This window comes from Lolium rigidum, chromosome 5, assembly GCF_022539505.1.
Source record: "Lolium rigidum isolate FL_2022 chromosome 5, APGP_CSIRO_Lrig_0.1, whole genome shotgun sequence".
Taxonomy (NCBI): domain Eukaryota; kingdom Viridiplantae; phylum Streptophyta; class Magnoliopsida; order Poales; family Poaceae; genus Lolium; species Lolium rigidum.
This window is the reverse complement of record NC_061512.1, coordinates 43202035-43215724: the sequence shown is the minus strand read 5'-3', so window position 1 is coordinate 43215724 and position 13690 is coordinate 43202035. Positions and strand designations below refer to the sequence as shown.

Below are 13690 nucleotides of genomic sequence, written 5' to 3'. Positions count from 1 at the left end.
TAAACCTCTCAAAAAATATGGGCTTTTCGGCGGTGGAAGTGGAATCTGATTCTCTTGAAGTTGTCCAGTATTGCACGCGCGATGAACCAGCAGAACAGGGCTCTCCCCGCCCGCCGCCCGGCGTGCTGTCCCGTTCAACAACCACTCCGCCTCCCCACGCCCTCCTCACCTCCCGATTTCCCTACCTCACCAACTTGCCCGCCGGTCCAAATCAGGAGCTTCCCAATTCAGATCCGTGCCGGCTTCAATTTCGTGGGTAGGAGGGCGGGGATGGAGACGAGGGCACCGGTCGTCATCGAGGCTGCTATTTCGAGCTTGACCTCGTCCACAGCACGAAGCAGCACACGTACACAGCCAAAAAAGACCCGTGGAACCGGCAGGCCGACATGGTCGGGCAAGCGAGGCCGCATCTTGGAGGACGGTGGAGCGGCAGTGGACCAAAGGCGGCCAATAGGCGGTGGTGTTTCTCTTCGTAGGGTCTCGCCTGCGTCTGGACTCGATCCGAAGCAGGCACCTGCATGCCCCCATGCATGCGCTTCGTTGTGGTTGGGATGCGCAGGAGTAAGGGGAATCGGGACGGCGCAGGGTTGCAGGGTATCGGGGCGGCGCTGTGGGAAACAGCGGCGCGTGTGGTGGCCGGACAGGAAGGTGGGCCGGCGGTGGCTGTGGCGGCTGTCATGGTGACGTTGGGAGAAGAGGCCTGGGCAGCGGGGGGCGCGGTCGAACGGATACTAGGCCTATGCAGCTCCGGCCTGGTCGTGGGGAGATGTCTGTCTTGGTGGGGAAGGATATTTTCAGGATTAGGACTCGGTTACCGCATCACGCGGCGCCCGATCACTATGTTTTCACTAAACGGAGAAATACACGTCCTTGGACACATGTCGGCTGAGCAAGTGTTGGGAAGGTGTACCTCAATAGGCAGCGAGGTTCTTCCCAAGTGAAAAAATTGTTCCTTGTAAGGCTCCCAACTGTCCGCAGGCCATTTGGCTGCGTTGGTGGGATTGGTTTGGTTCCCACAAGCCACAAAGTGCGCTTCCTAAAATCAGGGAAACAAAACAATTAGCATCACGGTGGATATTTTGTGTACAAAATAATCCCACCTCGCTCAGTTAAATTGAGTCCAACGGGTTCATATACGAACCAACAAGCCGCAACATCATTGTCTGGTCCAAGGCGTGTAATTGTGAGGAAGGAAATTAACTCCCCCCCGGGTCTATGGACCGAGGTAGAGACGAGAGCACGCAGAGACCAAGGAGCACGGAGGAGGAGCAACATGAGGGAGGGGTGAGACGAGGAAACGCCGGCCGAGGACATTATTGTTCAAAGGCAATTATTGATTTGCTGCTACGGAGTATATGAGGATTAAAAAAACGATCATGTGACATGGCTGCATGTTGAGAAATTTCCTTGTAGTGGGGCTTAGGAATATTTTGGTTCCAGGGTCTAAGTGTGGACAGCTGCCGAACAGAATTACAGGTTCACAGCTAACTATAATCAAAGCAAATAGATATTAAGTAAACTGCAACAGCCGTCCCTTTATTATATCACAAGAGCCACTCCCTTGCCATCACTTGGGGTCGATCACAGTGGCCTAGCCTCCTGAGTAATAGGGTAACATCTCTTCCTTGGAACGGTCGCAGAAGTCGTTTGTTTTGTAGGTCACTCCATCTCCCAACGCGTTAAGCTTGTCAACCCTATTGGCACAGTCCTTGAATAGTTTATAGCGGCGCACCTTCTCCTCTTCGTCCTTGTATGTGCGATGATGCCTGGCCATCCACTCCTGGAACCTCTTCTTCATGGCTTCCTCCGCCTGATTGTGACCTGAGATTATAGGTGAGAAAAGGTTCATGGTGAGGAACAACTAACAGGGCCACAGATCCAGGGGCTTATCAGTCCGATGCCAGCATTTGGCTTGCCAAAGCCAAAGTTAGGGATTGACAACATGTCAGCAAGCCAATAACTTGGTAAGTGATGATTGGTATGTTGCCAATAGCTAATATAATTTCGCAAGGCATGCCAATTTTTGGATGTAATATATTTGTAAGCCAAATTTTGCTCGCATACCAAATATTGGACTTATTGGCAAGGCAAAACTTGGCATTGAACTAATAAGGGCCCCAATGTAGATTTGTTTCGTGCCTACTGGCCCCTGTGCATCCTTTTTTAGATGATAGTACCATATTACTAACAGATGTAGTATTTCGCTAAATCTTCAAAATGTGCAATCCTGCTGCTGTGTATGAAATAGAAAGAAATTCCGGTCCAAGTGACACCCCAAAAAAAAAATTCAAATTGGAATTGTTGCGAATAAAATTTTAATTATACTGACTTGATCCCATTAACTGAATTAAACATTCTATGAAGTGAAAAAAAGGGCATTACTCATCTAACATCTTACTCCTAAAATCGACTAACAAAGTAGCACTTGTATATATGTTCTTATAGCAAGACTCGCCATCTTATAAAGATGATGATGAGGCTATACTATGCAACTATTTTATTTGAAATTTCAGTGATAGTGGTTTAACATTGCTCTAGAGAAACAAATTACTAAATTGAATGCAAGCATATTATGTCTAAATTTCAATTATATAACTCAACTTAGATACATCTGACACACATGCTTAGATTTGGTGATTTTGAATTAAATTTGTCAATCTGCATGGCCATAAAAACAAAGGCACCTGTCGAGCTAGTAACCTAGCTCAGAAAGTAAACGGACGCAATCCATAACATAGTTACACAACTACAAGAACATTCGCTGTACTATGTAGTTTTATCCTTGCCTACCAAGTTGCCCATTTGCCACAGCCCATTTGATTTCCTGCAAGTTGCAGCAAGATTTCAGCATATGGCTTGCTGGTTGTGCCTACGTGCATATCTTTTAGTACTAGAGTGAATCCGTAATTTTTGGTTCCTGTCTGAACAATTCATTTAAGAATCCAATCAAATCGATTATTGATCAACACTTGTAGACTAACAATATTTGAACAAATAGTGATCTTAAGAAACAGGGCCAGTAAGCTAACCATCTTTTCCCAGATTGTGCTCATTAGGTATGCGCCCAACATGAATGTAGAGAGAAACAGTTGCAGGTGCTCCATAATGATTATGGAAACAAAACTTGTACGTTCCACCCCTTGGAGCTTTAAAATCAATGTGCTCACCAGAATTTCCCTTCAACGTGCATACAGTGTTACCACTTGGTGAGGTTACCTATATTCATAAACAGCATTATTAAAAATCAGAAAGGTGGTTCATTGTTCAATTGCTAAATGGAACAAATAATTCAGTACTAACCACAATGCAATTGCTCATAAGCAAACATGCCAAAACAGTATCGGATTAGCTTTCTAGTAATGGATACTGAAATAGAGGAAAAGAGGGGAACAGGTAAGTCCCTGAACTAAATCCAAGTACTCCATATTTATTAAGAAAGAAACAGAGATTCAGATGGGAGAACTGAAATGGCATATCCAGATAAAGGCAAATTACAGTAGTAACAGATAAAGTAGGATCAACTTAGGTATTTCCCAATAACCAGCTAATGCTGTTGAGCATAATGGGCACCAGATAGTTGATCATATTGCTGAACTAGTACGGATACGAACAAACTAACTCATCTAATGGCATTGGTACAAAGTCAACTGATACCTATAAACCAATATATCTAAACCTATAACCTCACAGCAATTTGTTGTCATATGCTGAATACACTATTGAGGTATAAAGAAAACTTATACTCCCTCCATCCCAAAATAGATGTCTTGAATTTGTCTAAATTTGGATGTATCTATACACTAAATAGTGACTAGATACATCCAAATTTTGACAAAATTTCGACATCTATTTTGGGACAGAGGGAGCACATTTGATTTGTCACGCAGAAATCATCTAAAGTATGATCTGCTTCAGTTAGGTACAGTACCATACCAATTCATGCGCACATTACGTAACAATCATATGGCTCCATCCGAAACAAGAAACGGCAAGCAACGAACATTCCGAGAACAAGGTCTCCCACTGAGATTTCTGACATTTTGAATTTTTCACTCAAGTGCATAATAGCACCATAGAAACAAGGTTCCAGCTTGCAGTCTGAGAATCAAGGATAACAATAACACGAAACTACTGCTCTGGAACAGTCGGGTTCCTTTTCTTCGAGCTCCTTATACATTAATAACTGTGCACACGCTAGAGACCACGGCGATCCCTCTTAAGATAAAGATTTTTTACCTAACAGTTAGCCCAAAGTCGTTTGACCTGCAATGATCACATCTTTAACCGACAGGGGCCTTCTGGTGTGCCTTATGTGCTCAGAGGAGCGTGCATATCTTCTTCTCAAGTGCCCTGGCCAAGTTTATGTGGGCTAGGGTTCGGGAGATGCTGGGCGCCAGTGGAACCCGGAGTCGCTAGCTGATTTCTTCGCCATTTTACAGGGTTTGTTGACAATCCGAGATGCTTGTTATGGATTTAATCCGCGGCTCAATGCTGGGCCTTATGGAATATTGAAAACAAGCTTACTACTGTGTGTTCAAAACCATTTTGTTTCTTCAGCAGTTGAGGCCAGTCATCAGGTACAAGGACAGGTCTGTCCTGGAGGCAATCCTCGAGAAACTTAAGAACACCTTCGTCAAGGCCTCGTCTCCGATCCAACAGGTGTCAGGGCCTTGTTTAGTGAAGCTGCTTGCTGCTTGATCGCTTTTTGCTTGCTTGCTTGCTCTGTGTTTTTATCTTGAACGGTGTTAAGGACCCGCGGTTTCGTTTGCTCTTAAACTCTACTTGGTATCCCCTCAGCACGAATACGTCTCTATGTGGCTCGTTCGTGGACTTTATCAATGTTAATTCTAGGCACTAGGTGCCGTTCGTCTAAACCAGAACTAAATTACTCCAATCGTGCGCGCTACTGTCGAGATCGCCAAATCGGCAAAAAAAAAATCCCAACGAAGGACCACAAGACGTAGATCCCCAAAGTAGGGACGCGATTCCAGCTGATCCCCAATTCAACTCGACAATAAATCCTACCCCAAACAACCCATAAACACCTATAAGCCTAAATCCTCACATCCAAATCAAACGCGCAGCAAGAATGTGGGAAGGAGGAGGATAAATGGGCGAGTACCGTGAGGTAGATGCCGCCGCGTTGGTCGGAGCTCCGAGAGATACCCTTGTTAAAGACGACGAAGTACCCAAAAACGCTATCGCCCTCGGAAGGCACGAACTCGTCGATGCACTCGGTGTCGGTGACCGTCACCGATAGAGCATCTGCCTGTAACCCCGCGGGCGCCAACAGCGCCACTGCCAGTACCAGCAGCATCGCCAGCCGCCCCCTCGCCATGGCTGCCTGTTTTTTTTCCTTTTTTTTTACTCTTTTTTTTGAGGAAATACTCCTTTTTTTTACTACTAGTACAAGTTACTAGCGTGGGCGGTGGGCCGTAGAGACCCAGCCCATCGCCCCCTGATGTTAGGGTTCGGATTCCGGGTTTGGGTGTTGAACCCCCACAAGCCCAAAGTAAAAAGGGTCGGCTCGCGAACTGCGATGTGAGAGGAATTTGATCTTTTGCTACTATTTTTTTTTTTTTGGAATTTTGAGGCTTTGTCCCTAGTTATTTTAAAACTTTTTTTAGGGCACATTTATTTAGGAATTGCCTTTTTGTGTGAATCGCCCTCAAGATAGTTTAGTGGGCCACGTCGGACATTAGCCATATGTGAAAGTCGTGGTTGGTCTTGATTTTATGTTCGACGCCACCAATATTCCTCGAGGAGGGCTACTGAAGGGCATGAGTTGTGCAGTTATGGATACATTATTAACTATATCAAAGCCGATCCAGGTTGCTTTAACCATAACGTTTTGGGTAACTGTAGATAGAATTTGCACCAATCAACTCCAGCCACGTATGTCTTTTTTTCCCGTAGATGCGCTTCATGCTACAACCTCGAGAAGTAGCTTTCCTTTCTTTTAGCGTGGAGACACCCGAGCTGACCGGCTTCTTTCGGTAATATTTCTTATCTCTTCCGGTTACCTCTCCCTCCCTACGTCATTCTTTCTCATCTTTAGAGCATCTCCACTCGTCTCCCCACAGAGCCCCCCACGGCCACTTTTTTTCATCCGGACGGCGAAAAACGGCCCAGTCAGGCCCCCGGTTCCTCGTTTTGGTCCGGATTTGAGCCTATATTCGTCCGGACTCCCCATGCCATCCTCGGTTTCCCGGGGTCTCCCGGGACTCGGATGAAGCTAAACCAACCGTCCACGCCCACGTGTCTCCTCTTTCGTCCGGATTCCCCGAGCCATCCTCTTTTTCCCCGAGAAACACCGCTTGGGGAGCACACGACTGGGAAACTACTTCTCCCCACGCCAAATCTTCTTCCAATCCGGACGAAAATTTCGCCGGATTTGGGCGTGGGGAGCGCCAACGAGTGGGGATGCTCTTACCCACGATTCCCGGTCTTCTGGTTCTCATCAGTTTCTACTCATGCGGATGGTTAAAGCAGTGTGGAGGGGTCCACCGTCGAGCTCCCGGCGACCTGCACGTCTCCACCGCTCTCATTCATTGTCGGCAGAAAAAAGAGGATTGACTGCTCTCCTCCTTCTCAACTACCCTTTCTCAACTCCGTCGCCCACAGCCTCCATGGTGGACGGTGTGCTCTTCTCTCCCTGCCTGCCTCCTCTCCGCATATGGCTCCATGGAAGATCGGCCCTTGCTCTCCTTTCCAAGGAGATTAATGGGGCAGACCCCTCCTCTTGTTCGTTGGTTCTCCTGATCGGTGTTGGAGCTCCCCGCGCGGCACCGTCGCGGTCATGGAGGATGCCGTCTGAAGATGTCCAGCACCGGGGTTGGAGTGGCGCTTTCCAAGCCCGAGGCGACAAAACGGAGGCGGCCGGCGCTGGAGGTAGGATCCGGACGTGGTCATCAGTGGAGGCCACAGCCGACGGTAGCCGTCCGAGGGCCGGCTGTTGGGAGCTGTTGGGGAGATCGACTGGTCCTCCCCGACGCCTGGGCTTCCTTCCATCGGTGTGCAAGATGGCGAGGCCGCCGTGGGTGAGGATGAAGAGGCCCGCCATGGCCGCTGTCGCGATGATTTCTTCGTGTCGGCGTTGTGCTTCTTAATTCTCTCCGCCACCCGACATAGGCAAGTCGAGGTGAGGGCAGGAGTTCCTTTCCCTGCGATTGAAGCTATCTGGAAGATGTCGCTTCAGCCTTCGGGTTCTCTGCGATAAATCTCTCCCGGCCGCAGTTTTTGCGTAGGTGTCCCTTCAGGCTTCGGGTTCTGTAAGATAGATCTTCTCCCGACCGCACTTTTTATGACTCCAATCCATCCTCGGCTGCCAGCGACATCGCCTTCTAATTCTTCCTTTCTTTTCCTGCCGGTGATTGATTTCTTCAGGCTTTTCTTGCTGCGTCAGATTGCAACTACCTGCGGGATGGCATGTAAAGTCTGCTGCCGTCTGCTCGCCGTGGATGTCAGATCGCTGCGCCTGGTCGTTGTCAGCAGCGGCTGAACAAGGATAAGTGAAGTCCGTGACCAACCACTGAACTTTGTGGTGAAACTTTTCTATTTCTTCCTTCAGTTTTTAGTTTCAGATTTTGTAATGTGTTCTGCAGGTGTGCAAACTCTAATTGATCTCATTTCAGGTTTGGTTTGTACTGTAAGACGATATACACCTTCGATCAGAACTGAAGAACGGCAGCCTGTACATCTGCTGAAGCCTCTAATTGACATATTGCTTTGATATTGGAATAACCAACTATGTTTCGAGTTTGTCGTCAACCCAATGCTGAGGATGTTACTTGGTTCAGCCACACTGCTATGTCCATAATCGCAGAATTCTTTAGGAGGTTTCCCGTTTCAGACAATTTTCGTGGGAAAGCTATCTAGCTGAGAAGAGAAGCCTTAATGAACGTGGATTTTTTTATATAAAAACTGATGAAGCCGTTAGTCCTACTGCATGGTGATGTCCTGCCGACTCTAATTAGGTATATGTCAATTCTCTGACGATTCTTGGTGCTCCTTCATATTTTAACTTTCTAAAATCTCTAGACCTACATATGTACAACCGACTGATATCTTCTTTCTTTCATACTCACATAGTTAGCTTCCACCGTATATTCCTTACAATGCACTGCTCTCACATGCATGCATTTGTTTGTTCATACAGTGTGAACAACTAAATATTTGCTACTGAATATTTGCTACTGCAAACTCCTTCTTAAATACGTGGATATATGTACTGAAAGACAATATTTATATGCAGGTCACATATATCGCGTGGTATATGTGATAAGCTATCTCAAAACCAATCAAATATATGCAGGTCAGAGATCACGTATATAATTTTCTGTAGTTAAAGATGTATCTCGGCAAACTTCCTGCTGCAAATTTCTTGTGCGTGTTGCGCAGATTTGAGAGTACAGGGACCAAGAAACTAAGCAATACCTACATGAGTTAGATTTCATTGTTGTTGACGACGAGGTACTTCATCCATTATTTTGACAGTTAATCCACTTAGTTACCATGATTAATGGACTTACAGTTAGCCCATCTTATCATATTAATCTCTATACATAGCAGTTTAAGACATGAGAACAATATATACCTATCTATTCTCTGCCAAATGTATTTTTGTACACATTTGCTACTTACCAGCTTTACAAGATGTACTGTGTATTTCACATTATTGATGTGCCATTCTTTTGTAAATTCCCAATTTTGAATCCAAATGACTCTTTTCGTCGCATGTATTATCTACTTTCGCCTTCTTAGACTAATAAGCCATCTGTTTGACATGGAGGAGCAGATGAATAATTATGTTGATGTAGGAGAATATAAAGTAAAGATTAGTGAAGTTTCAGGTTTCTTTCGAACTACTCTTTGGACATCATATCGATTAGTACAAGTGATGCATTTCACAAAATTGATCCAGTGCTTTTCCATGGGAACATACACCACCAGTTCATCCTCACACATCACACACATGAACCCCATGGGCCAACATTCTGTAAGACTCCCTGCAATTCTTAAGTTGTACAGTCATTTCCAAATAGATAAAGCCAGTACCCCAAAACAGTAGCTACTAGCTGATGGCATGGTAACTCCAATCCAGATGGTCAGTATCCTTGGATACTAGGTTGCAGCTCACCATCTGGCTTGGATGGGTCAGTTTTGCAGATGCAACAGGTTCAGGTTAGATGCTTACTTCTTTGGCAAGTAGGTGTTTTTCTCAGTAAACTCTGAAAATTGCAGCTAAAAATACATTGATGGATATTATTTATGACTATTCTGTAGATTTTACCACCCTTTCAAGCATCTTAGCGGAGGAGGGATCGAATTGGCTGGTCCTGCCTTGCGCCCTGCACATAGGACCGGCCTCATCTGTTGAGTTTCTCTCTGATTTTTCTCGGTCGTCGTGCTCGCCATGTTTTTTCTATTCCCCGCTCTGCGTCCGGTCAAGTGGCCTGCTCTGTGGTTTCCGTGTTCACCATACATGTTCTATTATTAGGTACTGATGGATCATTAGGTCATGTTATCAGTACTGCCATCTCTTCTTCGGTCTTTAATTACTTGCACTGCAATATTAGCTAACTGAAGGTGCCTCCATTTATATTTTCTTTATAGTAAGAGTCCAGTTCATCTGAGGTACGACGTAAGTTACTCCTGAATTGGTTCATTCATATTTTATAATGTGTTTCACTGGTGCAGCTGGTTTCTGGATGAACATTTTCCATTTAAATGAGCGCACATCAATACCGGATCAACTTTGAGTACATTCAACCCAGCCTTGCACTATTGTGTACGTGTATCATGCAGTGTCATCCTAGACAAGGGGGGCAAAATGATTACGTGTATCAGGCAATGTCATCCTAGACAAGAAGAGAAAAATGTGTGAAATGAGGAATTTCCAAATGTATTTGATTGTAATATTGAGTTTAGGTTCCATGGTCTTCTTGACTTCCAAGTTATTTCATTGTCATTAGTTGCTTCGTCCAGTTCATTGTCACATGGTATCACATGGTTCAGTTTAGCAACTTCTCTACAAATCTAGCTTTTAACAGTTATTCTTGCTCTGTATGGGCAAACTTACTTACCGGACATACATTGTCTGGAAAAAGCATCATCTACCCTCCAGTTCCTTATGGTATTTTCTTTGCAGATGTTTGTCTTCTACCAGTAGGAGAGAAGATTTTGTGTGGAAAAAAAAGACGATACATGCTTACTTTACAGGTTTGTACAACATAGCTGTTTTGAACTGTTTCTATTTTAGCATAATTGTTTTTTTACTTTATAGGTTCCTATAGTGGTTCATCCAAACTTTCTGCGAGCCGATTGCTATCCTGTTTAAGTTAGAGGTTTAACCTTCACTTATGATGCACACACGTAAGTCTGTACCTAACTTTTTGTGTTCTATTGGTATGGAAGTGTATAATCATTCTGCTCTCCCTAGCTATGTTTATTCTCTGAAAACGACATATAAATATAAACAACAAACAACATTAGTTTTATGAAGTGCATTAATTTATTTCATTGTACCAACAACTGAAAGCTCTTTGCCATCAATACATGGATCTAGGAGTTGCGCTAAGTGAGGCCCTTCAAAAAGAATACAGTGGTTTCTTCCGCGATTCTGAGTCTTGCCCACAGCACTAACATAAATCAGATCAGAAGCTTAAAATGTCGCAGATGGAATTAGATGGGCCAATTCAACCACCCACTGTGTTTCTTAGACTGAAGTTTTTCATGATATTGGCGGTAGGACTACAAGCTTCTGCTAATGTAGACAGCACGCCATGTGCTATGTATTTTTTGAGCTGTCATGTGCTGTGTATTGGATCTGAATAAATATTAGTGTTGTACCATGTGATATTTATTGGATCTGAATAAACATTATTGTCGTATCTAACAGTACAATTTCCCGAAAATCATACAAACATTGATAGCATCTCACATGCGCTCCTCCTCAAACAATAAAATCGATTAACAATAAAATCTTCCTCTCAAACTGTAGACAGCAGGGGCGCGGCGTGCGCCGCGCATTTCCTAGTCTATCCTGAAAGATGGATACAACTATTTTGGCATCCTAATTCATTATCGGAGGCATACAAATCCTAAATTGAAGCACGTCGACGAACGACTTCATTTTTTAAACTAAGTTGAGAGGCAAGTTATATCTCTTGGTGGAAGGTTGGTTCTCATTAATTTAGTACTTGGCAATAGGCCAGCTATTATTTATGGTTTCCATCTAGTTCCCTAAAGGAGTCTTGCAAAGATTGCATTTTTTTGTCATGATTCTGTTGGCAATGAGATAGTGAAAAAAAACATCGACAGGCAAAATAGAATGTTGTTTGCCATCCAAAAGATCAAGGGGGACTTGGTATTCAAGAACTTGAGGTCACTCTTCTTAGTAAATGGTTATTCAAGCTTCTTTCTAAATATGGGACATGGCAAACCATCATAAAGAAAGAGTATGTCGGCTCAAGGGCTTTTTCCCAGGTTTATTAGAAACCTAAGAACTCGCACTCTGGACTAGCCTATTATAGCGACAAAGAAATTATTCTTTCCATATGGCTCTTTCTACATCAATGATGGAGCTAAGATAAGTCATTATGCGAATATAAGTGGATTAGCAATGCTATTATTTGAGAACAATATCCCTAAATGTACAATGTGGACCTCCGAATGCGATTTTGAGACATGATCTTGTTGGTCCGGGGCCAGCATCCTGGAATGCCTTGCTTCCGCGCCTAGTTATGGTCCAGTTAACGCAAGGGACTGACTAGTTTCATTCGAATTTACATGAGAGTGGAAATTATCTATGGACTTCATGTGTAGTTCTTTGATCCGGTGTGACGTGTCGATTGATAGTAATAAAAAATCTGGAAAATAAAGATTAGTTTGCGTGGTATCTTGGTAGGGGTACAGACACATTTTGATAGAGCATCCTCACCTTGAGACATGGATAAAGCAACTGGCTCCAATCCCTCGTAGCTCATGAAGCTCGCAATTACGTCTTTAAAAAAATCAACGATATAGCTCTTCGCATACTTGAAGAACGGAAAGGATGGAGGAGTGCACAAGTGTGGGTTAGGTTGTTTTTTGAAGAGTCAAACGGGACGAACATATAGTACATGATGCAATGCGAACACAACGCCGTGTGTACACATACAAAAATACTAATTTTAGAAGGTTCCAATTTGAGAAGGTCCAAAAGGTAATTCAACTCTCCTATCAACCTTGGAGGAGATATACATTCTTACATTGCACAAAGCAAGTGTAAAATTTGTAGTTGCACAACTATTTATGGTAATTGTAGCAATTACAATTTTATCCGTGATTTTTAAAAAACATTTTCTTAACAAAATAAGGAAGCAAAACTACCATGCATGATAAAAGGGAAGCTGTCAATATCTAAAATTGCAATATCTTGCAATTGCGAATTTATATGCAATATGTAAAATAAAATTGTTTTCTTAACAAAATAAGGGAGAAAAACCACATTGCATGATAAAAGGCAAGTTGTCAGTACTAGAAATCACAAAATCAAACTAATACATTGATTTCATCAAGATGTAAATTACCAATCCAGTATAGCCTAGCTAATCCCCATCAAAGCATCCACAAATAGACCTATATAGATACATTTCGACAGAGCATCCTCACCTTGAGACATGGATAGAGATGAAGCTCATGATTATGACTTTTGAGGAAATCAATAATAGAGTTGTTGCCGTATAAAGCACCGAAAGGATTGAGGATGGCACAAGTGTGGGTTAAGTTGTATTTTGAAGAGTCCAAAGGGGTGAATATATAGTACCGGATGCAATGCGAACACAATGCTTAATTTTGTGTACACATAGAAATAAACTAAAAGACGCACGAGTGTGAACATGAATAAGGACACTACAAAATACTCGAATGAATTTAACACTCGGCCCAATCAGATGAAGACGTATCCATGTACGCAATGGCATTGCAGTAGAAAAGGTAATAAATCAAGATAAGAAAACATCCAAAAGTCATGTCTTGATGGCATCATCGTAACATGGCAGTAAACAAAGATAGAAGAATCACAACATACGGCACCCACTGAGGTTATTTTTAACATGGCATTGCAGTAGAAAAGAGTTATTTTTAAGGTGCTACCATGCTCTTTCTCGAAGTATTTCATTGTCTCAATTTTATATTGCCACTCCACTTATAATGCGCCGTCCCTGACCACAAAAAAAATTAAAATGAAATGTAACCAAAGTTATCCACGTTAGGCACAAAGAGAGAAACGATGCAAACGTTCTCACCTCAATGAATAAGTTTCGCGAGAAAAGGGGGGAAAGGGACTATATAGTAAGAGGAGATGGAGTATGCACAATAAAACATGGCCATGTGTATAAATAGATGACCCGGGACAAAATCTTCTCAGAGATATGGATTTCCTCAATGTCATTTAATGCAAAAGAAAATCTTGCCTACATAAATAGTCATACTACAAGTGATATGATAATTCATAGATGTAACAAATGACAAGTAGTAATAGAGAAGGAAAGATTGTGTCCATACTGCTAAATAGCACCAAAACAATAATTATCCATCAAATATACAAAAATCATACTAAAAGCGAAATATTTCACCAAATTATATAATAAATCTGATCTTTGAATTTGTGTTATGTTTTGGATAGTCTGTTAGGGTACTTTCATTC

At 43.1% G+C, this 13690-nt stretch overlaps 1 protein-coding gene and 1 long non-coding RNA gene across 3 annotated transcripts; one reads left to right on the top strand and one right to left on the bottom strand.

Moving 5' to 3' along the window:
* Positions 1-1316: 1316 nt before the first annotated feature.
* Positions 1317-5345, bottom strand: LOC124654428 (transmembrane emp24 domain-containing protein p24beta3-like). 2 transcript variants are annotated; one of them, XM_047193431.1, is made up of 4 exons: positions 5123-5345; positions 3030-3216; positions 2791-2824; positions 1600-1821 (listed from the first exon to the last, which is right to left on the bottom strand). In XM_047193431.1, the coding sequence occupies exons 1-4, from the start codon at positions 5336-5338 to the stop codon at positions 1719-1721; spliced, it is 540 nt and encodes a 179-aa protein (XP_047049387.1). In that variant the 5' UTR covers positions 5339-5345; the 3' UTR covers positions 1600-1718. The 2 variants fall into 2 exon arrangements, with proteins under 2 accessions (XP_047049386.1, XP_047049387.1); XM_047193430.1 differs by lacking the exon at positions 2791-2824 and having other exon boundaries at positions 1317-1821.
* A 1927-nt stretch (positions 5346-7272) lies between these two features.
* On the top strand, positions 7273-10077 carry LOC124655735. The gene is made up of 3 exons (XR_006988735.1): positions 7273-7976; positions 8255-9183; positions 9286-10077. It is a non-coding gene; the product is annotated as an uncharacterized LOC124655735 (long non-coding RNA).
* The last annotated feature ends 3613 nt before the right edge of the window (positions 10078-13690 follow it).